Source organism: Rhipicephalus microplus, chromosome 2 (assembly GCF_043290135.1).
Source record: "Rhipicephalus microplus isolate Deutch F79 chromosome 2, USDA_Rmic, whole genome shotgun sequence".
Classification (NCBI taxonomy): Eukaryota; Metazoa; Arthropoda; class Arachnida; order Ixodida; family Ixodidae; genus Rhipicephalus; species Rhipicephalus microplus.
This window is the reverse complement of record NC_134701.1, coordinates 115,109,048-115,130,670: the sequence shown is the minus strand read 5'-3', so window position 1 is coordinate 115,130,670 and position 21,623 is coordinate 115,109,048. Positions and strand designations below refer to the sequence as shown.

Here is a 21,623-nt window from a genome sequence, read left to right as displayed (position 1 = left end):
GAACTTCGGTAATTTTGATAATATCTATCTATCTATATAGCCGCCTACGACATTTAGCTTTCTTGTCTATTTTGATAATTGTCTCTATACTAAAATTGGTATGGCATACATTGTATGACAGAAACAAGTGACTAGTGATAACTTAAAATTCATGATATATATGTCGTTAATGTCTTGATTGAAAATTCATGGCCTTGCTGCTCTTGCGGCGGTTTCGTTCACATTACATCAAGCAAAATTGGTATGGTGTGACAGGAGGGCATGGCGAACATATGTGACAGACCTTAACGTGTAAGTGATGACATGGATATCATGCAACTCATTACTACACGCCGCACTTAAGGTGCTCTCGCAGTTGTTTTGTCAGATGCACATATACCAAATTTGGTGATATGGCACGCGTATGAATGACGAATATGACTGGTGAAACATGATAACCATAACATGCGTGGCATGTATGAACTTCAGCACATGCTATGCCCAAAATGCGCTTGCAGTCGGTTAGCTAGCTTCACATATACCAATTTCGGTGTTACGTGATGTGAATGAATGACGAAGGTAGACGGAGCAAAAATGTAATCAGGACATGCGTGTCATATAAGAACATGATAGCGTACCTCCCTGCTCGGGTGATTGCGGCAGTTTAATGTGCCAAACTTCCTATCAAGTGACGTGAATCGATGAATAAGGTAAACAACACGTCCCAACGTGTTAATTATGACATGCGTGTTGCTAAAACATGACTACATGCTACGCTTATGGCACATTTGCGGCCGTTTCGCTAGCTCCTCATATAGAAAATTGAATATCACGCCACCGGAGTAGACGAAGGTGATTGACACTTCCAAACAAGATATTCATGATATGCGTGTCATATAAAACATGACTACATGCTACAGCCGTTTCGATAGCTCCACGTGTACCAAATTTGGCATCACGTGCCGCAAACACACGATGAAGGTAAATGACACGTCAAATCATGATAATCATTACCTGCGTGTTATGTAAAACGTGACCACATGCTACGTTCATAGCGTGCTCGCGGCCGTTGCGGTAGCTTCAGATATAAAAAATCTGGCTTTACGTAACGTGAACGAGCGGGGAACAGAAATTCCAGGCGCAATCGTGATAACCACTACATGGAAGTTAAGTATGGCACAATTTACAACCGACTCGCAACGTTGTGCTGATTTAAAGTGACATATCAACCTTCCTCATCCATGTTTCGCAGATCATCGATTCTCTCTGTACGTGGGATCTGCCTTCTTTTTCAATCTCAAAGCAGGCACGTCGTAATTGCTCAACTCTGTAGATTGATATTGTTGTGCTTAACGTTCTACTTATTTCTACACATTTTGTAGACGAAAATGTTACCTATATATAAATGAGGAACAATGACGGACGGCGCAGCGCGTTGGTGCTCGGTTGTTTGTATTCGTTTTTATCGCGCTGTTATTTTTTTTCCAGAAAAATGACGCCAGAGTACTCGTAGAATGTAGTATCATTTACAGTCTCATTTTTTTATAATCAGTTAGGCTACGTATCTCATAAGAAATACGTAGCCTAACTGATCACCACACTGATATCCACAGGATCACCACACTGATCGCATTTCATAAGAAATGCGATCAGAGCGGTGAGTGCTTGCCAAAGTCTTTACATTTCTTCGAATCACAATGACCTGACAACAAGCCCTCCGTCTGGCGTTCTCATTAAAAGGACGTGAAAGAGAAAGAATCAATGAGCCTAAATTGGTGTCTTGTAGAGCGAGAACTCCAATGGTAATAATTTCATTACAATAGGCTCAATCAGAAAGAAGAAAATTATGTTGAAAGTTTTATTCTTAAGTTTTGCGCCAAATATTCATGATTAAGGTAACGGTATTCAAAGTGTAGTGATCGTCTTTCGACGCCATTCAGTCTAAAAAATATTCTGCGTCTTAGTATTCCAAGTGTCTGTCCTTCTTAGAGGAAAAGGCACTGCATTTTTACAGATTAGTAACTACTTGGGCCCTTGTAGGAGCCGTCAAAATGTTTGACGCCACGATAAATGATGCGGAAATTTTTAAGTCTTGTTGCCACCCACATTTTTTTTTCCTTTTTCCTCTTTTCTTACTTACTACGAGTCTTCTCGCCGCAAGCTGGGTGTTTAGTTTATTGTGAAAGAGTAATTTACCAACCCCAAAAAAGTGTTTTTGCTCTTTAGTGTCTCTTGAAAGCAGTGGTCAGCGTCTTTTTGAGGCGGAGCGCCAAATGTTTCGAAGCCGAAGCAGTGGCGTGCTCCACAAAATTTTACGAGGGGTCTTTGCTAGCAAAACGTAAAAATTTGGATTGATTTTCAAAATTACTACGTGAATCACGTTTATTTCCTGCACACTACTCAGTAACTCCAAATCAAGCATATATTACAAACAAAAATCTCTTTTCAGGTGAAACACCCGTGTCAGCATTCATACAGGAAGTGTCAAGAGGAAGGGAACAAGGCGTACGACGCCTTCCAGGGGGCCGAATATACTAGCATGCGGGCTGCAGGTGGCTGAATTCTCCTTTGAAGGGTGAGTAGGCAATCAAGAGGTCGAAATTTCGTGATCTCGCGATAAATGACCACTTGTACGATGTGAACGTGGTGTTGCAATATTTTGCGAATGAGTGCTATAATAAGAAAGCTACTAGCTAAGAATAGAACAACCCATTCGCAGTTGCTTCACGTGGTTTGACTTTCCCGCTCAGTCTCATCACCCAGCGCCGAGGGTTGGACTTAGCTTACCGTCTTAGCTAAGTCCACATCGCCACATAATACGCTATCTCGAGTTAGGTCATTGGCGCGCGTCCAAACACCAAGAAAAGCTACTCTTCGTGTCGCAAGCGTGACTTACTTAACCGCAAGCTCTGGTATCAGGAAGTGCGGTCGAAGCATATGATTGAAGCACTGAGTAGGTAAACAAATACGCGACACGCATGACGATTGCACGGCCACAACCACTTCACCGCAATGCTAAAGGCTTGCTTCACAATGAGTAGAAGCATCCGACGAGCTCAGTTATACGTAACGTAGTCTATTAACAAAAATATGTCAATTTGCTGGATAAGACTGCACAGGTGTTAGCAATTCTAAGACTGGTACACTGCGTTAATGATGATATTCCTTCTTGGGATACTTGAACGGAGAAATATTGGTCTGTCCGACCATCCATTCGTCTGTCTGTCTGTCTGTCTGTCTGTCTGTCTGTCTGTCTGTCTGTCTGTCTGTCTGTCTGTCTGTCTGTCTGTCTGTCTGTCTGTCTGTCTGTCTGTTCTGTTCTGTTCTGTTCTGTTCTGTTCTGTTGTAACTGTTTTTCTGTGGAGAGGTTGAGGTGCCTATTGCCTCGGCTACTCCATATCACAAAGTTTTGCAGCGAAAAATAAAATAATAATACAGAACGGTACCCAAAAGTTAACAATACGGAAAAGAAAGAAAAAAAGAAAAAAGAAAAAAAACATAATAGCACACTGAAACCAGTTCAAAGATCATGCCAATACTCAGTTTTCTTCACGCAATTCACACAGTCACAAACTACTTACACGCACACCTTACTACTCTAATGTCAGTGTATACATGACCACACTTTACATAATACCCATCTCTGGCTGTCATTCATAGGCGCTTGTCCAGTCCGGTCTCCACTAAAAAGTCTGTCAGAGAGATTATTGCCTTTTTCTGGAGATGCATTTCCGGCCATGGTCCAAGTAGTTTCTTTATTGTGAGGGGCCGTGTGTCCAAACTTGCTAATTTGTTCTTTAATTTTTCTCTTTCATTCGCGTATATAGCGCACTCCAAAAGAATATGGCGAACATTTTCTTCTGCATGACCACAATGGCATTCCGGTGAGTTGGATCGATGTGTCTTGTGCAGGAAGCTGTTTGTGTATGCTACTTCCAATCTAAGTCGGTGGATCAATGTCTCTAGGTGTCGTGGGAGGTCTGTCGCTATGGAAAATTTTCTGTGTGGATCAACTTCAAAAAATACCGTTTCCTTTGATTTAGGGTTCTCAAACCACTTCTCCATCAAACAATGGTTAGCTCCTTGCGATATAAAATGCCGAATATCCGCCCCAGACATAGGGATTGCGCAATCCCGTCCTTCCTTCAATGCTTTCTTCACGAGACTATCATCATCTTCATTCCCTATATTCCAATGAGGCTGGGTATCCATTGTAATACGATGTTGTGACCCTGCGATGAGGCATATTCCACAGTTTCTGCGATACATTGTGCTATTTCACCATTTTTGTAAGGTGATCTCACATTTCTGATTAGCTGAAGAGCAGGTTTGCTATCAGTGCACATCACCCATTTTCGTGGCTCAGGATTCTCGCAGATAAGCTTGACTGCTTCAAAGATAGCCACCTATTCTGCAGTCGTCGATGAAGATTTGTGCGATAATTTGTACATCTTCCTTTTCCGAATTTCGGGTATAAAGACCGCACAGGCTGACGCTTCTTCTGTGCATGATCCGCCTGTATATATCTTCGTTTTTTCATTATGCATTACATGAAGCTGATGAAGTACCAACTGTGCCGCTACTAGAGGTGCCATGTCTGCTTTCTTCTCTATGCCGTCTATTTCATGGATAACGTTGAGAAGTGGCAGCGTCCAAGGTGGTTTTGAAGGTTTCCATTGTTTAAATTCTGGTACTACTGCTTGAAATGATGATATAGTATCCTGTAGTCTCGTTGCCATCCTTTGTGTTAGTGCACCAGATAAAAAATGACTTTCATGCTGCGTGAAAATTCTAAATAAATTTCGAGATGTTTCTTTAGTTCGGAGTACTGCCAAAGGTGGCTCTCGAGCCTCCGCATACACTAAAGCACTGTAAGTTGACCGTGGTAAACCCAGACATACCCTCAAGCTCCTTGCCAATAACAAGTGAAGTCTCCTTTCGGTGGAGGCTGGGAGTCCGTGCAGCAGAGGCAGTGAGTAAGTTACGATGGGGCGTATCCAGGCAACATGTAGGGCTAATAACGACTCTGTAGTACCACCCCATTTGGCCCCGCAGAGATGCCGGAGGATTCGAATGGCCTGATTCACTTTTTGTTCCAGGGACTGGACATGAGGCGACCATGTTAGTCTCCGGTCTAAAATTACTCCCAAGAATTTATGAGTTTTAACCATTTGAATAAGCTGATTTTGCAGAATAATCTGGAAATTTCCAGGCCTTTTTAATGTAAACGGAAGTAAGGCTGTTTTAGCCAGACTCAGTGCCATACCTCTTTTTTTTTAGAAAGCGGTCTACATAATCCAATCCTTCTTGTAGAGTTTGTTGCATATCCAAAAACGATGGACCAGACGTCCATATACTTATATCATCAGCATATACTGAACATCTGATGTTAGGTGGAAGATTATACGGGAGCGGCGCCATGACTGCATTAAAGAGAGTAGGGCTTAGCACGCTGCCCTGTCGCACTCCTTGGTTGACGACATGTTCTGACGTTGGGCCCTCCTGCGTAACTACAAAAATTTTCCGGTGCTTCAGGAAGTCAGCGATCCAACGCAGTATCTTGCCCTTGAATCCCTGTAACGCCAGACCTTCCAGAACATGAACGTGACTCACTGTGTCGTATGCTCGGTGGACATCAAGGAATACAGCGACAGTGATGTTTCCTTGCATTCGTTGGTTTTCCACATCTGTGACCAAATCCAGAATGCAGTCCATTGTGCATCTACCTCTTCTGAAGCCGGCTATGCTTTCTGGTAGTAGTTTATTCATGTCTTGCCACCATAAAATTCGTTCATTGATCATTTTTTCCATCACTTTTGAAAAACAACTTGTCAAACTAACCGGCCTAAACGAGTCCAACTGCATAGGGCTCTTCCCTGGCTTTAGCAACGGTACTACTTTTGATATCTTCCAACTTTCCGGAAATTTTTCTTCTTGCCAACTTTTATTATAGATGTCCAACAGGTGTAATTTTCCTTTTTTGCACAAATTAGCAAGAGCAGCTTATGTAACTCCATCTGTTCCTGGTGAACTTGTTCGTTTTACTGAAGACAGCACATGTTGGAGCTCCTCTGGTGTGAAGCTGTTATCCAGATCTGATGAACTGATCGCAGAGAACTTTGTTACAACCGCCGAAGCTGATTCTGCTGAGGATTTATATTCACTAGTTTGGGCCGTCTCTCCATTTCTCAGTATAAGATCGCAAAATTCTTCGGCAATCACACGTTCGCTAACTCCTCGAGACAGCGCTAGAGCCTGTAGTGGTCTCGAGTGGACTACTGGCTGTCGGAGGGCGCGTACCATGTTCCACAGTTTAGGCGCCGAGGTAAATGAAGAAAGTGAGGCACATAAATCTTGCCACCTTTGGGTTGAAAGCTTCTGCAGTTGGTTACGCATTGCAGAATGTACTTTCTGTGCAACCTTGAAATCTTCTAAGTTACCCGACCTGCGATATCTTCTTTCAGATCGGTGACGTATTGCCCGAAGCCTCTCATACTCAGCGTCAACACCCGAATACCCATCTGGAATGGGTACTGCACGAGTTGCTTTTGTTAGAAAATTTTTTATCTTCGATGCATACGTTTCTGCGTCAGAACAAGGTTCAAGATTTTGTCTCTGTAGTTCTCGAAAGATTGCCCAATTTGTAATGCTTGTTGTGTGGTTATTTCTCGTTTTCTTCAACTTGGGGTGATATATGAATACTGGCAAGTGGTCACTTCCTCTTGCATCAGCGTCTGCAGTCCAGTCTGCTCCAGCCGCTAATTCAGAGGAGCACTCAGTGATGTCTAGTACGCTGCAGTAGTTAGGCCCCCGTAGAAACGTCGGAGAACCATCATTTAGTATAGTGTAACCATAATCTTTGCATAATTTTACTATAGCAGATCCCCTAATACTACGACGCTCACTACCCCACAATTCATGGTGCGCGTTAAAATCACCACATATAATTGTGGGATCATGGTCAGATCTACACACTGCAGCCAACTCTGCCTGCCTGCCTGCCTGCCTGTCTGTCTGTCTGTCTGTCTGTCTGTCTGTCTGTCTGTCTGTCTGTCTGTCCGTCCATCCGTCTGTCGTTCCGTCTGTCTGTCCGTCTGTCAGTCACACGATTCAGCCACCCAGCTAAGGTCAAAGCACTTGCTGAGCACTCAGCAATAATGAACCGGTGACAGTTTTCATAAATTTAATCATTCACTTTAAGAAAACCAGTATTGCGTGTGTGCAAAAATACGAAGTTACAGAAAGCCACATATCACGGTAATGTCATTATTTAAATTTAAAAGGCTTCTCAAATGTCATTTTTATGCGTCGAGTAGTAGACAAGTGAAAACAAACATAAATGAATACTAATATTAGGAAGAAAATTGGAAAAAATGACAATGATAAGCGGGCATCTAGTGTGTACCATCCTGTCGCAGCCGTTAGCCCACGCTTGTTCCGCACCATACCTGATGTTTGTACCAAAGCGAGAGGAGGGAGATAGTGTTCGCTACAGCGACATTAATATCGACCAACGTGTTACAGCTTCACGCTTCATGTAGAAGGCGCGCGTTGTTGTGGGAAGCCGATAAGTTGCCCTTTCGAGCGTGGCTATCCAGTCCTGACGCCGTGTGGCTCACGAATAATTATTGAGCTCGGTCGCTTCGATCGCAGTGGCGGATGAGGCGGAACACTGGATCCGTTAATTTGAAGCGCACTGGAGCGCGCTGTTGTCAGACAGGGTTAGGTAACCGGCTCCGGTGAAAGCACATGACCCCGTTCACTTCCACGGTCCCTTCTAAAACAAAAAAAGAACCCTAAAAGCAAAACAAATAGCCATGTTGGTGTAGGTTGCTGCGTTACAGGGTATATTTTGTCCATCACTGAACACGGAGGTATCCGCGCTTATACCACTCGTGCTGCAGCCAGCTGAATCTCAAGGTCCTTCAAAAAATATCCGCTATACTTGCTACCCCTATATCTAGCAATTATTGCCTGGCCGACGTGACAATAAGGTAAAGCCTAGTAATACATGACCAATAGTCAAACAGGGAATGACGCTTTAGGCATGCTTTCGACAAACAAATCAGTCTTCGCGAAGCGATGTTTCTTTTTATTCACTTGTGAACTCATCCTAACATGCGCTCATGGGACATTTGGGGTTTAAGGATGTCTCATCCCTTCCAACTTCCCCAGAACATTGTTTTTTTTTATTTTAACGTCACCTGCGGCCCTGCGTTACGATAGCGTGATTCGCAGCAGTAACTAAAGCCGTACATTACGACAAACACAACAAGCAAGTAGGGGCTCGTTTTCTGTGTTAGACAATTAGTTTCACTACTAGTGGAAGGTATGGAATAGCATCGCATTAAATATGCAAAAAAGATAATTGTGAGTACTAACAGTATGCTGGTAAAGGTTAGTTGTGATTATATGCAAGTTCTCATTATAATTGCAAAAATACAGCTAATTCGTGTTTACGGTGCAGATTATTCTGCGACAGTGTTGGCAGTTTCATTTCAATTAGTAGTCACAATAATCTAAAATTGCTAATGCGACGGATTAGGGTTGCAGCAGTGAACTAATGCGGTGCTATTCATGTGTACTCGTTATCGAAATGCATTAAAACTACGTCTCCAAGTAAACGATGTCGTTGTTGATCACTTACCTTCCAGGAAACTTTGAGAGATTGAGAACCCGTTGTGTGCACTGTGAGTGATAATGGCGCACCTGATGGAGCTGCGAATGAAAAAGAAAAAACATGTAACAAATAGTGTAATACTGACCTTATGAGAGGATCAGTTTACAACACTAAGACACGGCCGAATTTCATCTTAGGGAAAACTACTAAATGGTTCTGCTCAGATTAAGGTGATAGTGACCAACAATGTAAGCCAGGCACTTTTTTCATTTTGAGAGGGCCCAGTTTTCTTGGTATTCTCCGTTCATATCACTAAAAGCAGTAATAATACGTGCATATTAAAGGGAGTGCTTCAAAATGTTATTTCTGACTCAAACTTTTGTGTGAAAATTATATGGTTCAGTTGTAAAAGGCGCACGAGCGTGACTAGGATAGTGCATATAATCTTCTTGGAATGGATCCCCTTTGGTAGAATCTAGTTGAGCTAAGAAAAATTGATGCTATTAACCTAAAAGTACAAAACAGGGGTCAGAATATAGTAAGCCCTTTTAGAGTGCATCAGTGGTAACCATATTTGTATACGTAATAATTGCCATTCATTGATCAGCACGTCCCCAATGCTTGTTTGGAGAGCACAACGCTTTGTAATGATAAGTACAATGCTTGCGTAAATAGCTGTACATCAGTACTAAAGGCAACCATAATTTCAAAGATTTTTGTTGAGCCGAAATTGTTCATAAAAGCAGAATCCTAGTAACCAGCGGCTCTCCTATTCACTGTCCAGCCCACTAATGGCACAAAAACCCGAACAAAAAAAAACTGTCGAATTCTAGACCAATTTATTTTCAATGTATATACGCAACTATTGCGTACTGGTAGAAATAACAAATGCGTCAGCCTTTCTTACTTGCCCATGACATATTCACAGAGCCACGAATTATCTAAGTAATTCAAAATACCAATTTCATTAGGCATATTCAGTGAACTACACTTTTATAACACTTGGATAAATGAATCAATTCATCTGTCATTAACTCCTCTAACAATTGAGCGAAAAGTGGGGTTTCCTTCTCGTCTACACTACCTAAGCCCATAATCATAACCACAAGCCTGGCAGCGCTGACTGTAAGGCCAAGGCCTATCCTATATAGAGCAAATCAAATCAGTGGTGTGCTCACCATGGCCACGTTATGCCCGCAAGCTTCTTAATCTCGTGTATCCAGCTAGCTTTGTTTCTTCTTTGCGCACGCGCTATCTAACCCGCACGTGCTGTATGTTCAAAACCACTTGCACCTTTACAATGCAGATTACAAACGCCAGCTACCATCTGTAATCATCACATGCCAAACGGTAACTACTAGTAGCCACTGTTGGGCATGTGATGACCTCTCACTTCTACCAATATTTCATTTTATATACAAATCACATGACTAAAAAAGAAATCAGTTCATCACAAAAGGCATCCAAGCGAGACAACGAAGTCGATCGGCTGCGTCATACACGGCAAAGTCATCGACATGCAAGTCAGGAAAAAAAAGTACCTCTCGAATAACTGAAATGTGCAGAAGTTGAATTCCAGCGTAGTTACGCTAAGTGAAATATTCTTTTGATAGCACTGGCCAAGGTGGGAAGTGGAAGCTAACTTTATAGTCATTAGTGATTTATGGCCGAAAACGGAACACTGCTCATACTGAGAAAGAAGAGACTCTGGAAGCACTTGCCTTCTTCAAGAGTGGTGACCACCACCTGGTTGCTGTGCTCTCCTGGTCCAAGTGCATTTTCGGCAGAGACACGAATGGCGTACTTGGTGACAGGTTGAAGCTCCCGAACAGTGCTTTGTGTATCAGAACCAAGGATGACTAGGACGGAGACGGGTCCATTCCAGGGGTCTTGACGAGAAAATAGATTGCAGAAAGAAGCGCCCTAAATCTTCTGCTCTCTAGTTAGGGACCAGTGCGAGAGATACATAAATTTCTTGCGCTTGCAATAAAGTGTATTTTACTCAGCCTAAACGCAATCTCTGTCATTTGTAAGTAAGCTGGGAGAAATATACTCGCGCAAGTTTTAGCAATTTACGTGTAAGGATCTCAAAGTATTCATAAGGCACGAGTATTGGAGTATTGAGGATTATTTTGGCATGGTGCAGTTCTTCAACGGACACATTAATCTTGGGGTGGGCGTGGTGTTCTCACATTTTATATAAACTGCGGCCAACCAGTGAAAGTCAACTTAGCGACATGGAACTAGCTCCACAGCTCTTGATAATTCATTCCTCACCATTGAGGAGCTTGTAGTTGAGCATGTAGCGAGTGATAGGGCTGTTGCCATTGTACGGAGTCTGCCACTGCACTGTCGCAGAGCGACTAGTGCAATTTGTCACTTGAACTCCAATTGGAGGATCGGGTGGCTCTGAAAAAAAAGGCAACAAGTTACAGTGAATTTTCACTCCGTCAAAATGGGTGCCAAGAAAGTAAGTCAATGCTAGCTTCTTGCGAATTATTCGTAAGTCCCTTTACCCTAACGAGCATGTACGTTTGAAGCAACCTTTTTACCATCGCTGTGTGTTGTGGTTCACATTGCACAGTAGTTGAAAAGTTGGTAGTATTGGCTTGAGATCATCACTTATTGCGAAAAAGCAACAGCGATGTAACTTCTCTTCCAAGTGATAACAAATTTGCTTGTTATCCACCTTCACAGTGAAGAAAGCCTGACCACTTTTGTCACTTCCTTCTGTCGCATATTTCACAAATTGAAGAACCACTTATACTACGAGGCACGTCTCCTTTTTTCTATATGGTCTACAGGGGTTAAAAAAAGGAGAGTTGTACCACCTGTCCCTGACTTTTAGCAAAACACCCACAGATGCAAAAAAAACATCAACTGTCGTCATAAGTTGGCAAAATTACTTCTGAGTCAGCTCACTAAGATTCCGTTTGATCCGTTATCCTGCACCTAAGTTAGCCTGAGTAAATATTATTTCGTGAGTTTGAGTTTACGTCAGTTCGCCTGAGAACAGTGAGTCTAAGTCTGCATATGTTCACATGCAAGTAATTTTGGCGAGCTTGAATATTAGCGAGCCCTAAGCGGAAAAGGTATTTCTTGGGCGGGACTACCTCTGAAAAAAGGCGTGAAAATATTAACTATTCTCGACAGACCATTGCCATATCAAGGTGGGAAAGTCTGTTGATGGTTCGGCATACCACGATATCAAAGTCAGTGACCTTAACATCTCTTCGTAGCCATTGATTTACAGGCCCAATTTTCTCTAAAACACTGTTTCACTATCATCTTATTAAGATGGCACCGCCATTTCCTAACGAGGCCGAGCATATGCTTGCTGGTAGTAATCGTACCTGGGGTCATTTCAACACACGTAGACACTGCGAAAATTTAGACAAATTCATAAGGTCACTTGCGCCGTCTTTTTTTTTTATCGCTTACATTTCTGAAACTTGCCTCTGCACTTATGACGGCAATGTGTTCGGCCCGTCATCGTGCAAAGCTGAGTACTGTCACCGTTGTTCAGGCCGCGATGGTGGCTCAGCAGTCTTTATCGCCTCAAATCTCTGTCACACCTGCCATTAGGCTTTTCTTTAGGCATCACACATAGCAAATCAATGCGGATTGATTTAGATAATTCGTTTTTAAACGATAACAACGTTTTTTCTGGGGGTATTTACCGTTCATCTTTTTCGAACTTGAGAGATTTCGTTACTCAACTAGACATCACTTTTCGTTCATTATTATCTTAAAGCAAAGGCGTTTTTATAGTTCAAGACAGCTACTTCAACTTGCTGAACACTGATAATTGTGCGTACACAGAATATTGTGACAATGCAACGCGTTTATTTACACTATGGAATGATTGCGAGAGGTACATCTCCGAGCAAAAAATAGGAGACCGAGCTGCCACGTGCTAGTACCGCTTTGACCTCGTCCTCTTCACGCATCTATCGAGATTGCTTCATTGCCTCCTTCACAGATGATGTCCGGTCGACGGGTCAGTAGAAAATTCGGTCGTTAAAAGGCTTGAGGCGTGGGCGTGCGTCAGCTGTGTTTTGCCAAAGTGCCGACCATTGCTTGTAAGGCCAGAGATGGTGTATGTAACGCCACGGAGGCGATCGAGAATTACAAATCGTCTAGAGTAGCAGACCAAACATCTTTGGTAGAAACTACGTTTGCAGACAGGTGTCCACAACCACACAAGTTCACCTTTTATGAAAAAAACGAAGTGATGGTGGGCGTAGTACCGGGTCTTGGAGCGCTGTTGAGATACAATGGTTCAGAGGCGTGTGATGCGACGGGCTTTTTCAGCGCGGTATAGTGACTCGGCAACCGATGTGTCCACATCTAGCGTAAAAGGCAGAATGGTGTCGAGATAACTGCGAGGAGAGCGGGCGTAGAGCATAAAAAGGGCGAGCATCTTGTCTCGTGCTTCGCGGTGTTGTATGCGCATGTGATTAGGGCAATGCCTCGTCCCAGTTTTTGTACTTGGCATCAACATAACTTGGCAACATGCTCATCAGCGTCCTGTTGGTCCACTCTATATATCAGGCCACTCATAAGTGGGTGATACGGACCCGCCTGTTGTAATTGGCTGGCAAACAGGCGTACGATCTCTTCACCAACTTCAGCGAAGAACTGACGTTTCCGGTCGCTAATGGCGACTAGTGGAGGGTGATGACGTAGATATGGCAAAACATAAACTGCGACACGTGAAAGTCTGTTCCAGTAGGTATTGCCAGTTTCTGCGCAGTGCGTCACGTGGTCGAGGCATATGGTAACCCATAGATTTGAAGTGGCTGAAGGCGGAAAAAGACCTAGAAGGGTGACACCCGCGATCGCGAAGGGATGTTGGCAGCTTGGGCTAGTTGGTATGGAATGACGACAGTTATAGCGCGAGAACAAAACGACGACACAGAGATAAGAAGGACACAAAAGCACTCGTGTCTTTCGTGTCCTCTTTGTCTCTGTGTCGTCGTTTTGTTCTCGAAGGGAGAGCTAGAAGGTGGTACAGAATGAAGGAGACCACGTGACGTAGTAGTGGGACGCTTGTGACTTTGACATTGTTCCCAACCCCCTACGTGTTTTCCGAGTCGCATCGCATCTGGCGCCAGTAAAACCTTCGATGGATGCGATGAAACGTTCTGGCGGAGCTTATGTGTCCACTGGTTGCGTCGTCATGGCCGAACAAAACTTTGGGGACGTATAGTGCGTGGAACTACCAGAAGCAGACGGGCACCTGGGCTGGAATAATTCTTCGTGTAAAGAACTGCGTCGCAAACGACAAAAGAGCTTGTCTTGGCGGGTTCATTCACGGAGGCAAACAGGTAATTGAAGCAACGGTCCTCGTACTGTGGTGCCCGAAAAGTCGCGGTCAGCGAAATGAGAGTCTATAGCAGCGATAAAATGATCAAAGTTGTCAGATTCACACTCCGTCGTTGGTGGAAGAAACCTTAACAGGCAGTCAGCATCTACATGCCATGACAGTTACCGGTCTTGTGGCAGACAGTGAAGTGAAATTCTTGTAAACGTTGGGCCCTTCATGCAAGTCGACCAGAGGGATCGCGTAGGTCTACCAATCAGCAAAGGGAGTGATGAGCTGTGTTGACTGAAAAGTGACGGCCGCAGATGTTGGGTCGAAACTTGTGTACGGCGAAAACGAGGGCGGCCAACCCGTTCTATAATCATATAATTACGCTCTGACTTGCTCACGGACAGCCTTACATAGGCAACGTTCTGTTCAGCATTGTCATGGCGTTGAATGAGCACCGCGCTGAAACCAACTTCACTGGCATTCATGTGCATTCCCGTGGAAGCAGAGGGGTCGAAATGGCGTAGTATAGGCCCTGAAGTGAGGCCCGGAAGAGTGGCCCGGAAGTTGCTTAACTGCTGGCTCACAATTTGGTGTCCAGTGCAGAGGGACGTCCTTGTGCAGCAATTCAGTCAGTGACTAGGCTTTTTAATCAAAATTAGGCAAAAAGCGTCGAAAACAGGAGCATAGATTCAGAAAGTTTCACAACTCCCGGAAACACTACGGCTACTTGAAGTGGCTGATGGCGTCAAATTTCGAGGCATCCGGCTTAACTGCAGCTGTGTGCACACAGTGTCCTAAAATCACTGTTGCACATTTTTTAGCTAAGTGTCAAGACTGCTTTCTCTAAACATGTTAGAATAAGTTTGAGGCGATGATCATGTTCCCCAGAAGTTCATTTGGAGATAAGAAGGTCATCCAGGTAACATAAACAAATTTACCATTTATGGCCTCGCAAGACATAATCTAGACGGCGTTCAAATGTTTCGGGGCCACTACACAATGCATACAACATAACATTGAATTCCAAAAAACCGTCTGGCGCCACGAGAGCCGCCTTTTCTTCAGAAGTCGTATCCATAAGAATCTTTCAATACCTAAGAAAGTCTACCCAAGAAAAATAGGAAGCTGAATGCGGGCAGTCGATCACGTCATCAATGCGAGCGAGTGAATATATGTGCTACTTGGTTATAGAGTTGAGCCACCGATAATCAACACACAACCTTTAGAACTCATCCATTTTTTCAACATAACAGGCACATTCCAGGAACTTCACGATTCTTGAGTGACACCGGTGATTAGCATTTCACTAACATGTTCTGCAATAACCTTGCGCTGCCACGCGGCAACGCGATAAGGCTTTGGTCAGAGAGGATGACCAGATCTAGCATCGATCTTGTGACGGGCGCACGTGTTCTGTATCTCATACCTATGCACCTTGTGAGAAATCAAATGCTTTAGCATGCCTCGCCAGTAGTGCAACCAGTGTTCTGCGCTTCTTGAAGCAAATGGACTTGGTACCCATTTTCTAGAATTCAGCTTCCATGCCGGTAGTTTCATCGTAATCCGACTTTGCAGGATCGCTTAAGGCTCCAACGCAGGTGCGGCTCTGTTTTTAAATATGGCAAAGCGCATACTGAACGGTAGTGCAATTCACTCGGGTAAGCTGTTTATCACCCAGAGTTGAGCCTTCTTTCCCGCGAGAGATACAAGGCGGCGTAGTACAATTTTTTTTTCTTGAAACATGCTGCGCACAACGGCTCAATCACAATATCACGTAAAGTCGAACTCAAGTCTGTTTCCGAAGCGGTAACTTTGCCGTGGAACACGCCGACATCTTAAACTACAGTGAGGTTACCTTTCTCGTTATCACGCTTCTGGGCGGGAGTCAACAACAGAACTTTGCCAGCTCCACAATTAACTGTCGCACGATACTCTCTCAAATAGTCTATGCCAATGATGACTATTGTGCGTTGATTAAGCTAGCACTGTGAGTTCCGCCTTGAACGTTTTACCGGCAACACTGAGAGACAATGTGCAGATCCCGACTGGACGCAAGAACGGGCCCCTCATTGCCCCAGAGGTGCAAGGTTTATTCTAACAAAATGTAGCATTGCGGTCAAGTCGTTGCTTAAGAATTAAACTCGTCACGGAAGCACTTGCGCCAGCATCTATCAATGCCATCGTAGTACACGAACTATATTTTGGAGCATAAAAACACTGAAAGCATACATTGGTGAAAAGCGGTACATCCGGCTACCTCACCCCCTTCAGCTGCGCCGGCTAGTTTGACGGCGGTGGAAATGAAAGTCGTAACCAGCGTGATAGAGATGGCGACCTAGGCGGACGCGTGATGGGCGAAAAATATCTAACAATAGACTGACGTGCGACAACTGGCTGACGGAATTCCAGCCATTGGTTCGGCTCAGCCTTGGTAGGGGCTGAGCCATGCTTCAATGTTATGGTCAGGTTTCCCAGTGAAGGTGCGTGGCTCTCGGTAGTGGAAAGGCGGCGCCCGCATGCACGGCTGCGGAATGTCTCGGTCCGAGTTCATCTCTTGACGTAGTGGTGGCAAGCCCGCTCGTCGACAGCTGCGGCGAAGCTCGTACTGCTGTGGTTTCGTTGATAGTAGACGGTTTCCCTTCGGTTCTTCTTGGCAGTAGCTGGCTTTCCCCGCACCTTCCACTACAACTGTGACGATGGAATGCGCTTATATGCACTACGGAATGATTGCGAGAGCTACAGCTTTGAGCCAACAAACAGATTTCGTAACTCCAAAAAAAGTCGCAGGAAATTATCTAGTGACAAAAACATTAAAACTATGTCAAGTTCTAGATGACTTCCTAAAGGCAACTTTTGTAAGTCGATTATTACGTTGTTCTTCCTTTGAGTAAGTGATATATAAAGGTATTGAGAATTACCCCGAAAGTGTTGCTTACGATATTAGTAATTTTTTTGAAATGTTCACTCAACAACATAGCTGTTCTCACTGCAATCCACAACGTTCTTATAATTTTTTTCTTCTACCATGAGTGCTGATGACAAGTCTACACCAATCAAAAGTCTGAAAGGAACAAACCGTGGTATAAAGAAAGGCTCAGCATCCCACTTAAAACTTGTACTAAATGTTCTTTCTTAAGCTTTTGTTTAATTATAGACCTTGAATTCAAGCGTGGCATTTTTCATACTTTAGTAAATGTACCTAAATTTCTTTCAACTGGTAAAAAAAAAGGTGATAGACGATCTGTCTGCGATCTGTAGCCCCATTTGTATTTTTTCCGGAGTAAAGTCATCGAAAAAGTATTTATAAGTAAGCTAAACAAGCATCTGAATAAGTTTAGCAAATTGAAGCCCTGTCAATTTGGCTTTCGCACTGAAAGTTTTACTGACCTTGCTCTTCTCTCCCTCTCTGGGTTTATCAAACAATCCATTGATTCAGAATTTTTAGTTGGATTTGTATTTTGGATTTAACAAATGCCTTTGATACCATAAGGCATCTCATTTTGTTCAAAAAAAAAAACTGGAAGTATACGGTGCTGTAGGTTCATTCTTCTAGGTTCAGACAAATGCTTTAACAAAAAGCATGTTCATTCTTCTAGGTTCAGACAGTCGCCTTAACAAAAAGCATGTCGTTTGTATATCAGGCTCATTTTCCTAAACTGAAGCAATAGATCGAAGGGTTCTTCAAGGTTCATTACTGGGTCTGTTACTCTTTTTAGGGGTGAACTTCATTAGGCCGTGGGTCGTGCGTCCTCAAAGTATGTAGTTGTACGTAATCTCTCGTTTAGTTCTTGAAATGTTCGCTTGATGGCGGCACTTGTATATGATAAAAAGATGCGAGTTGGCCGTACTTGGAGTGTTTACTTCATGGACAGATGTACAAACGGACGGATGAACGGATGGACAGACAAATATACAGACAGACAGACAGACAGACAGACAGACAGACAGACAGACAGACGCACAGACAGACGCACATACGGACGAACAGACGGACGAACAGATGGACAGACAGACAGGTGGGCGGACGGACGAACAGACAAACAGAAAGACAGATGGACGATCAGATCGACAGGCAGACACACAGACGCGGCCAGCGGATGAGCAATTCATGATTTACCGATAAAACCCTCCGAAGCATCGCCCCACTCCTCATCATTCACTCTTTGAATATGATGTGTTTTTTTTACTTTACTATATTGACCTTCATGACATTACACACATGGCTCACTGCGTTTTAGGTGCTAAAGATACTATCAATTTAATACTGATAGATGCCTTCATACGGTCAGCATAATTTAAATGGCGTACATTGTAGCTTGTGGCTTGGAACAAAATTTATATCTTTACTCAAATAAATTGAAGTTTATAATTTAGATATTTTTAACGTAAGTTAACATCTTCACCAGGGATTGCAATTGACTCTTTCTTTAATAATTTTGGTCACTGTGCATCATTTCTTGGCGTTCAAGTCATGCTAACTTTGTGTTCGCTCACCATATTGCCCACAGTAGACGAATGGCAGCATTGGGCATTCGTGCATTACTGAAAGATAACTCATATTTTTTCATAAATCCCTCATTTCTCTTTACTTTATCTTCATTTGTTCACATATCACTTGCGAAATTGCAATAAGAAAAAATCTTTCTTCGATAGATAATATACAAAATCGCGCTGTTCACGCTATTTTCAACTGATCTCTAGAAGCTCACTCAGATTCAGATATAGCCTAAGTCTGAGTAAGAGAGCCCCTGTCTAATTGAGTTCAACAGAAAAAGATTTTAGTGGATTTGGGTTCGAGTGAGTCTGGTTCGAAAAAGTTTTGGTGAATGTTGTCACAGTAAGTACCAAGGGCAATATATACTTAATAAGTGAGCCTGAGTGAGTGCCAGAATTTTTACCGACCTCTGCTAGCAGCCACGCCGTTACTGCAGTCAATAGGCGTTCAAAGAAAGTTACGGGTGCAAACTCATTTATAGGAGTTCTAGAATTACTTAACAGTCTATCTTTCTAAAAGAGAAATACAATAAACAAGGCCTTTTCAAAAATAGTGTTTTTTTTTTTACTTCTCCTGTTGTACTGAGGTTGAAAGAAATTCCTCGTATATAAGCTAACAAAAAGCAGCCCACTGGTGCCAAACTCATGTATGCCGGATTGTTTCCTCAAGGGTGGTCAAGAAATATTTGCATACTTTATTTTTTTTTGTGTGTGGGCCGTCGCGTGCCTACATTTTGAGGCTGTGGCTGTTTTTTTTTTTCGCCTATTTGTAGTCAGATTGTCTGGCACTCACGTGCTGCGAATATGACACACTTTTTCGGCATTTGCTAGCTTCAAATTCTGCCATTGACATAAACTTGATTCTGTGCTGAAGATAAAACTATTATTGCGTATTTGCGCTTTGAATCATAGTGAGTATGCTGCGCTCAGATACGTGTGTTCAGAGGCGTGCACGTTTCGCGTTGGAAGGATGGCCCCTCCTGCACCAAAAGAGTGCGGAACAAAAACGGCAATTAAACACGTCCTGCGCAGCCGTGCTCACTTTCGCAGTGTTTGAGGCAGTAAAGAAACCGAATGGGAGGAGATGAACAACAAGAGAGAAGGCAGGGAGGTTAACCAGGCACATATGCCCGGTTTGCTACCCTACGCAAGTCTTGGCAAAGCTATGTATACGGCAGATATACAACGCTTGAATTCTCAACAACAGGCAACATCTGGTGTAGAGCGGCTGTTCTGTTGTTTAACTAAATGGTCCTTTGTGAAATTGATCGAAATGAGAAAAAAGTGCTACATTGACATGGTAAAGCTATAGTTTTCGATATAAGCCGTTCGTAGCTAAGCTCATGACTATAAAGTGGTTCATACCTATATCTGCTAATATGGACATATCTCATCTATCCTCCACCTTTACTCCGAAGGTGACGTTTATTGCATGCAAGTTAAATGCTATATTGGACGGAGATACGGGCAACTAGTTTTTCTGGAAATGTACACTGCGATTGAAACACGTAAACTAATCATAACATCAAATAATCACTATCCTTCATAGATGAAAGAAGGCAATTTTAGAACATGATTTTTTTCTGTTTGACACAACCTTGGTGACTGAAACTGCCAGTCTGCGTTGCAAAGTAATACCTGATAAGTTTATGGCTGTATACCGTCAGCATCATCGTTCACTTCGTAAGACTGTCAAGCACGTAATCCGCAGGCTGTACGTTCACTCCCTGTCGGTGGTATTCAATGTCCTTTCGTCCACTTTACTTTCTCTACATCAATAGCACAATTACTACTTAAAGAACGCAGTGAACATGCCCTTTCTTTTACCTGGCTTCATTATCTGCTGGTTCTGATTAGCTTTGTAACGAATCTTTTTAAGCTCAAGAGCGAAGCAAGATTCACAATGATTATGTTTCTTTTGTATATCCTCTTTACCGTTGGGGAACAAGCTTTTCTACTCATCTTTTCACTAGTATTCTTTATTGTGAGGTGAAAATAAATCCTCGGCCTGCGCCCGAAACACATAGCGGGCATCTTCCACTGCCACGATTCGCTGAAGTATCCTCTCAGAAATGTTTTTATTTAAAGATCTTGCAGCCTCAGTGAACTAATCCAGCACAAACTAATTCTGGCCTCATTTTACAAACGTGACCTTCAAAGAATCTCGTGCAAATTAAATCCCGCTCTCTAAGAAGGCTTCATTAGCCAGAGGAACTTGGAAAAGACCCGCAAAGCCAGCTTCATTGTTGAGGTCGATGTGCCGGCCGTTGGACCTTTTGTTTCCGCTACACTTGTTATACGCAGACAAAAGAGTAGATCGATTATCGGCGCCACGTTTTTCCTGCGCGTGATTTTCAACCTTTGGTGCTTTGATGGGTGCGCCTGTTTTTGAAAAAGAACGTATAGGTCCTAGCTGATAGGGCGTAATGGCTCGCTTTGCGTGATCACTGTCCATTTTGTTTTAATGACTATTCTTATACACCGCAGCAGAGTGTGATGGTAGCACTGTGTAATCACCCCTTCCGTACGCGAATAAAATAGTTCATACAGGTTGTGGTGTACGCGCAATTGTTATTGATGCTCGGCCTCAGACCAGGCCCTCATGGGTTGAATAGCGGCCTCGACAGTCCCTGTTTTGAAAAAAAAATCCGTAATCAAATTTAGGTGTATTTTATAAAACCCAAAGTGGTCGAAATTATCAGTGCTCTGCTCTGCGCTGTCACTAAAAGTAACGTTAGTGCAACACTATTGCGTCCTGTAGTTCCTATGCGTGAACCAAGTGGCTCTAACAGCACTCTGTTCTCCGTTTAAGTACTGCGTTTTATAAGTGAGTGTACACCCTAGATAGTACTTACTCTTCCGCCTTTCTCTCTCTCTCGTAATGTGCGAACAGTTGTGCCCTATTTTTCCAAAAATACTCCCGTGCCGTCATCAGTTCTGAGAACTGACGAGAGTTTGTTAACTACATGCCAATAATTGCACAACGTTTACTTAATTATTGGTGCAATTGCCTTGATAGGGCTAAATCAGGGCTAATTCTTGATAACAACCGCTTTGAGAATTGCCATGTAGTGTTGCAATGTGGGTGAAAGCTTATGACCTTGCCTAGTAAACCCTTTCACGTACCATAGCCATAATATTGCGTTTATTAGCCCACCTAGCCCACTACTTTGGCCATATACGTAAAGAGCTGTAGAGGCAGTACGTACAGTG

At 43.2% G+C, this 21,623-nt stretch overlaps 1 protein-coding gene across 2 annotated transcripts in view; it reads right to left on the bottom strand.

Moving 5' to 3' along the window:
• LOC119170774 (cell adhesion molecule Dscam1) overlaps positions 1-21,623 on the bottom strand; it is a 220,900-nt gene that overhangs the window by 12,343 nt on the left and 186,934 nt on the right. For both annotated transcript variants that reach the window (XM_075886711.1, XM_075886712.1), the window contains exons 16-18: positions 10,877-11,008; positions 10,321-10,488; positions 8,627-8,697 (exon numbers count right to left, since the gene is read on the bottom strand). In XM_075886711.1, the coding sequence (XP_075742826.1) occupies positions 8,627-8,697; positions 10,321-10,488; positions 10,877-11,008 (371 nt within the window). The remainder of the gene's footprint in view (positions 1-8,626; positions 8,698-10,320; positions 10,489-10,876; positions 11,009-21,623) is intronic.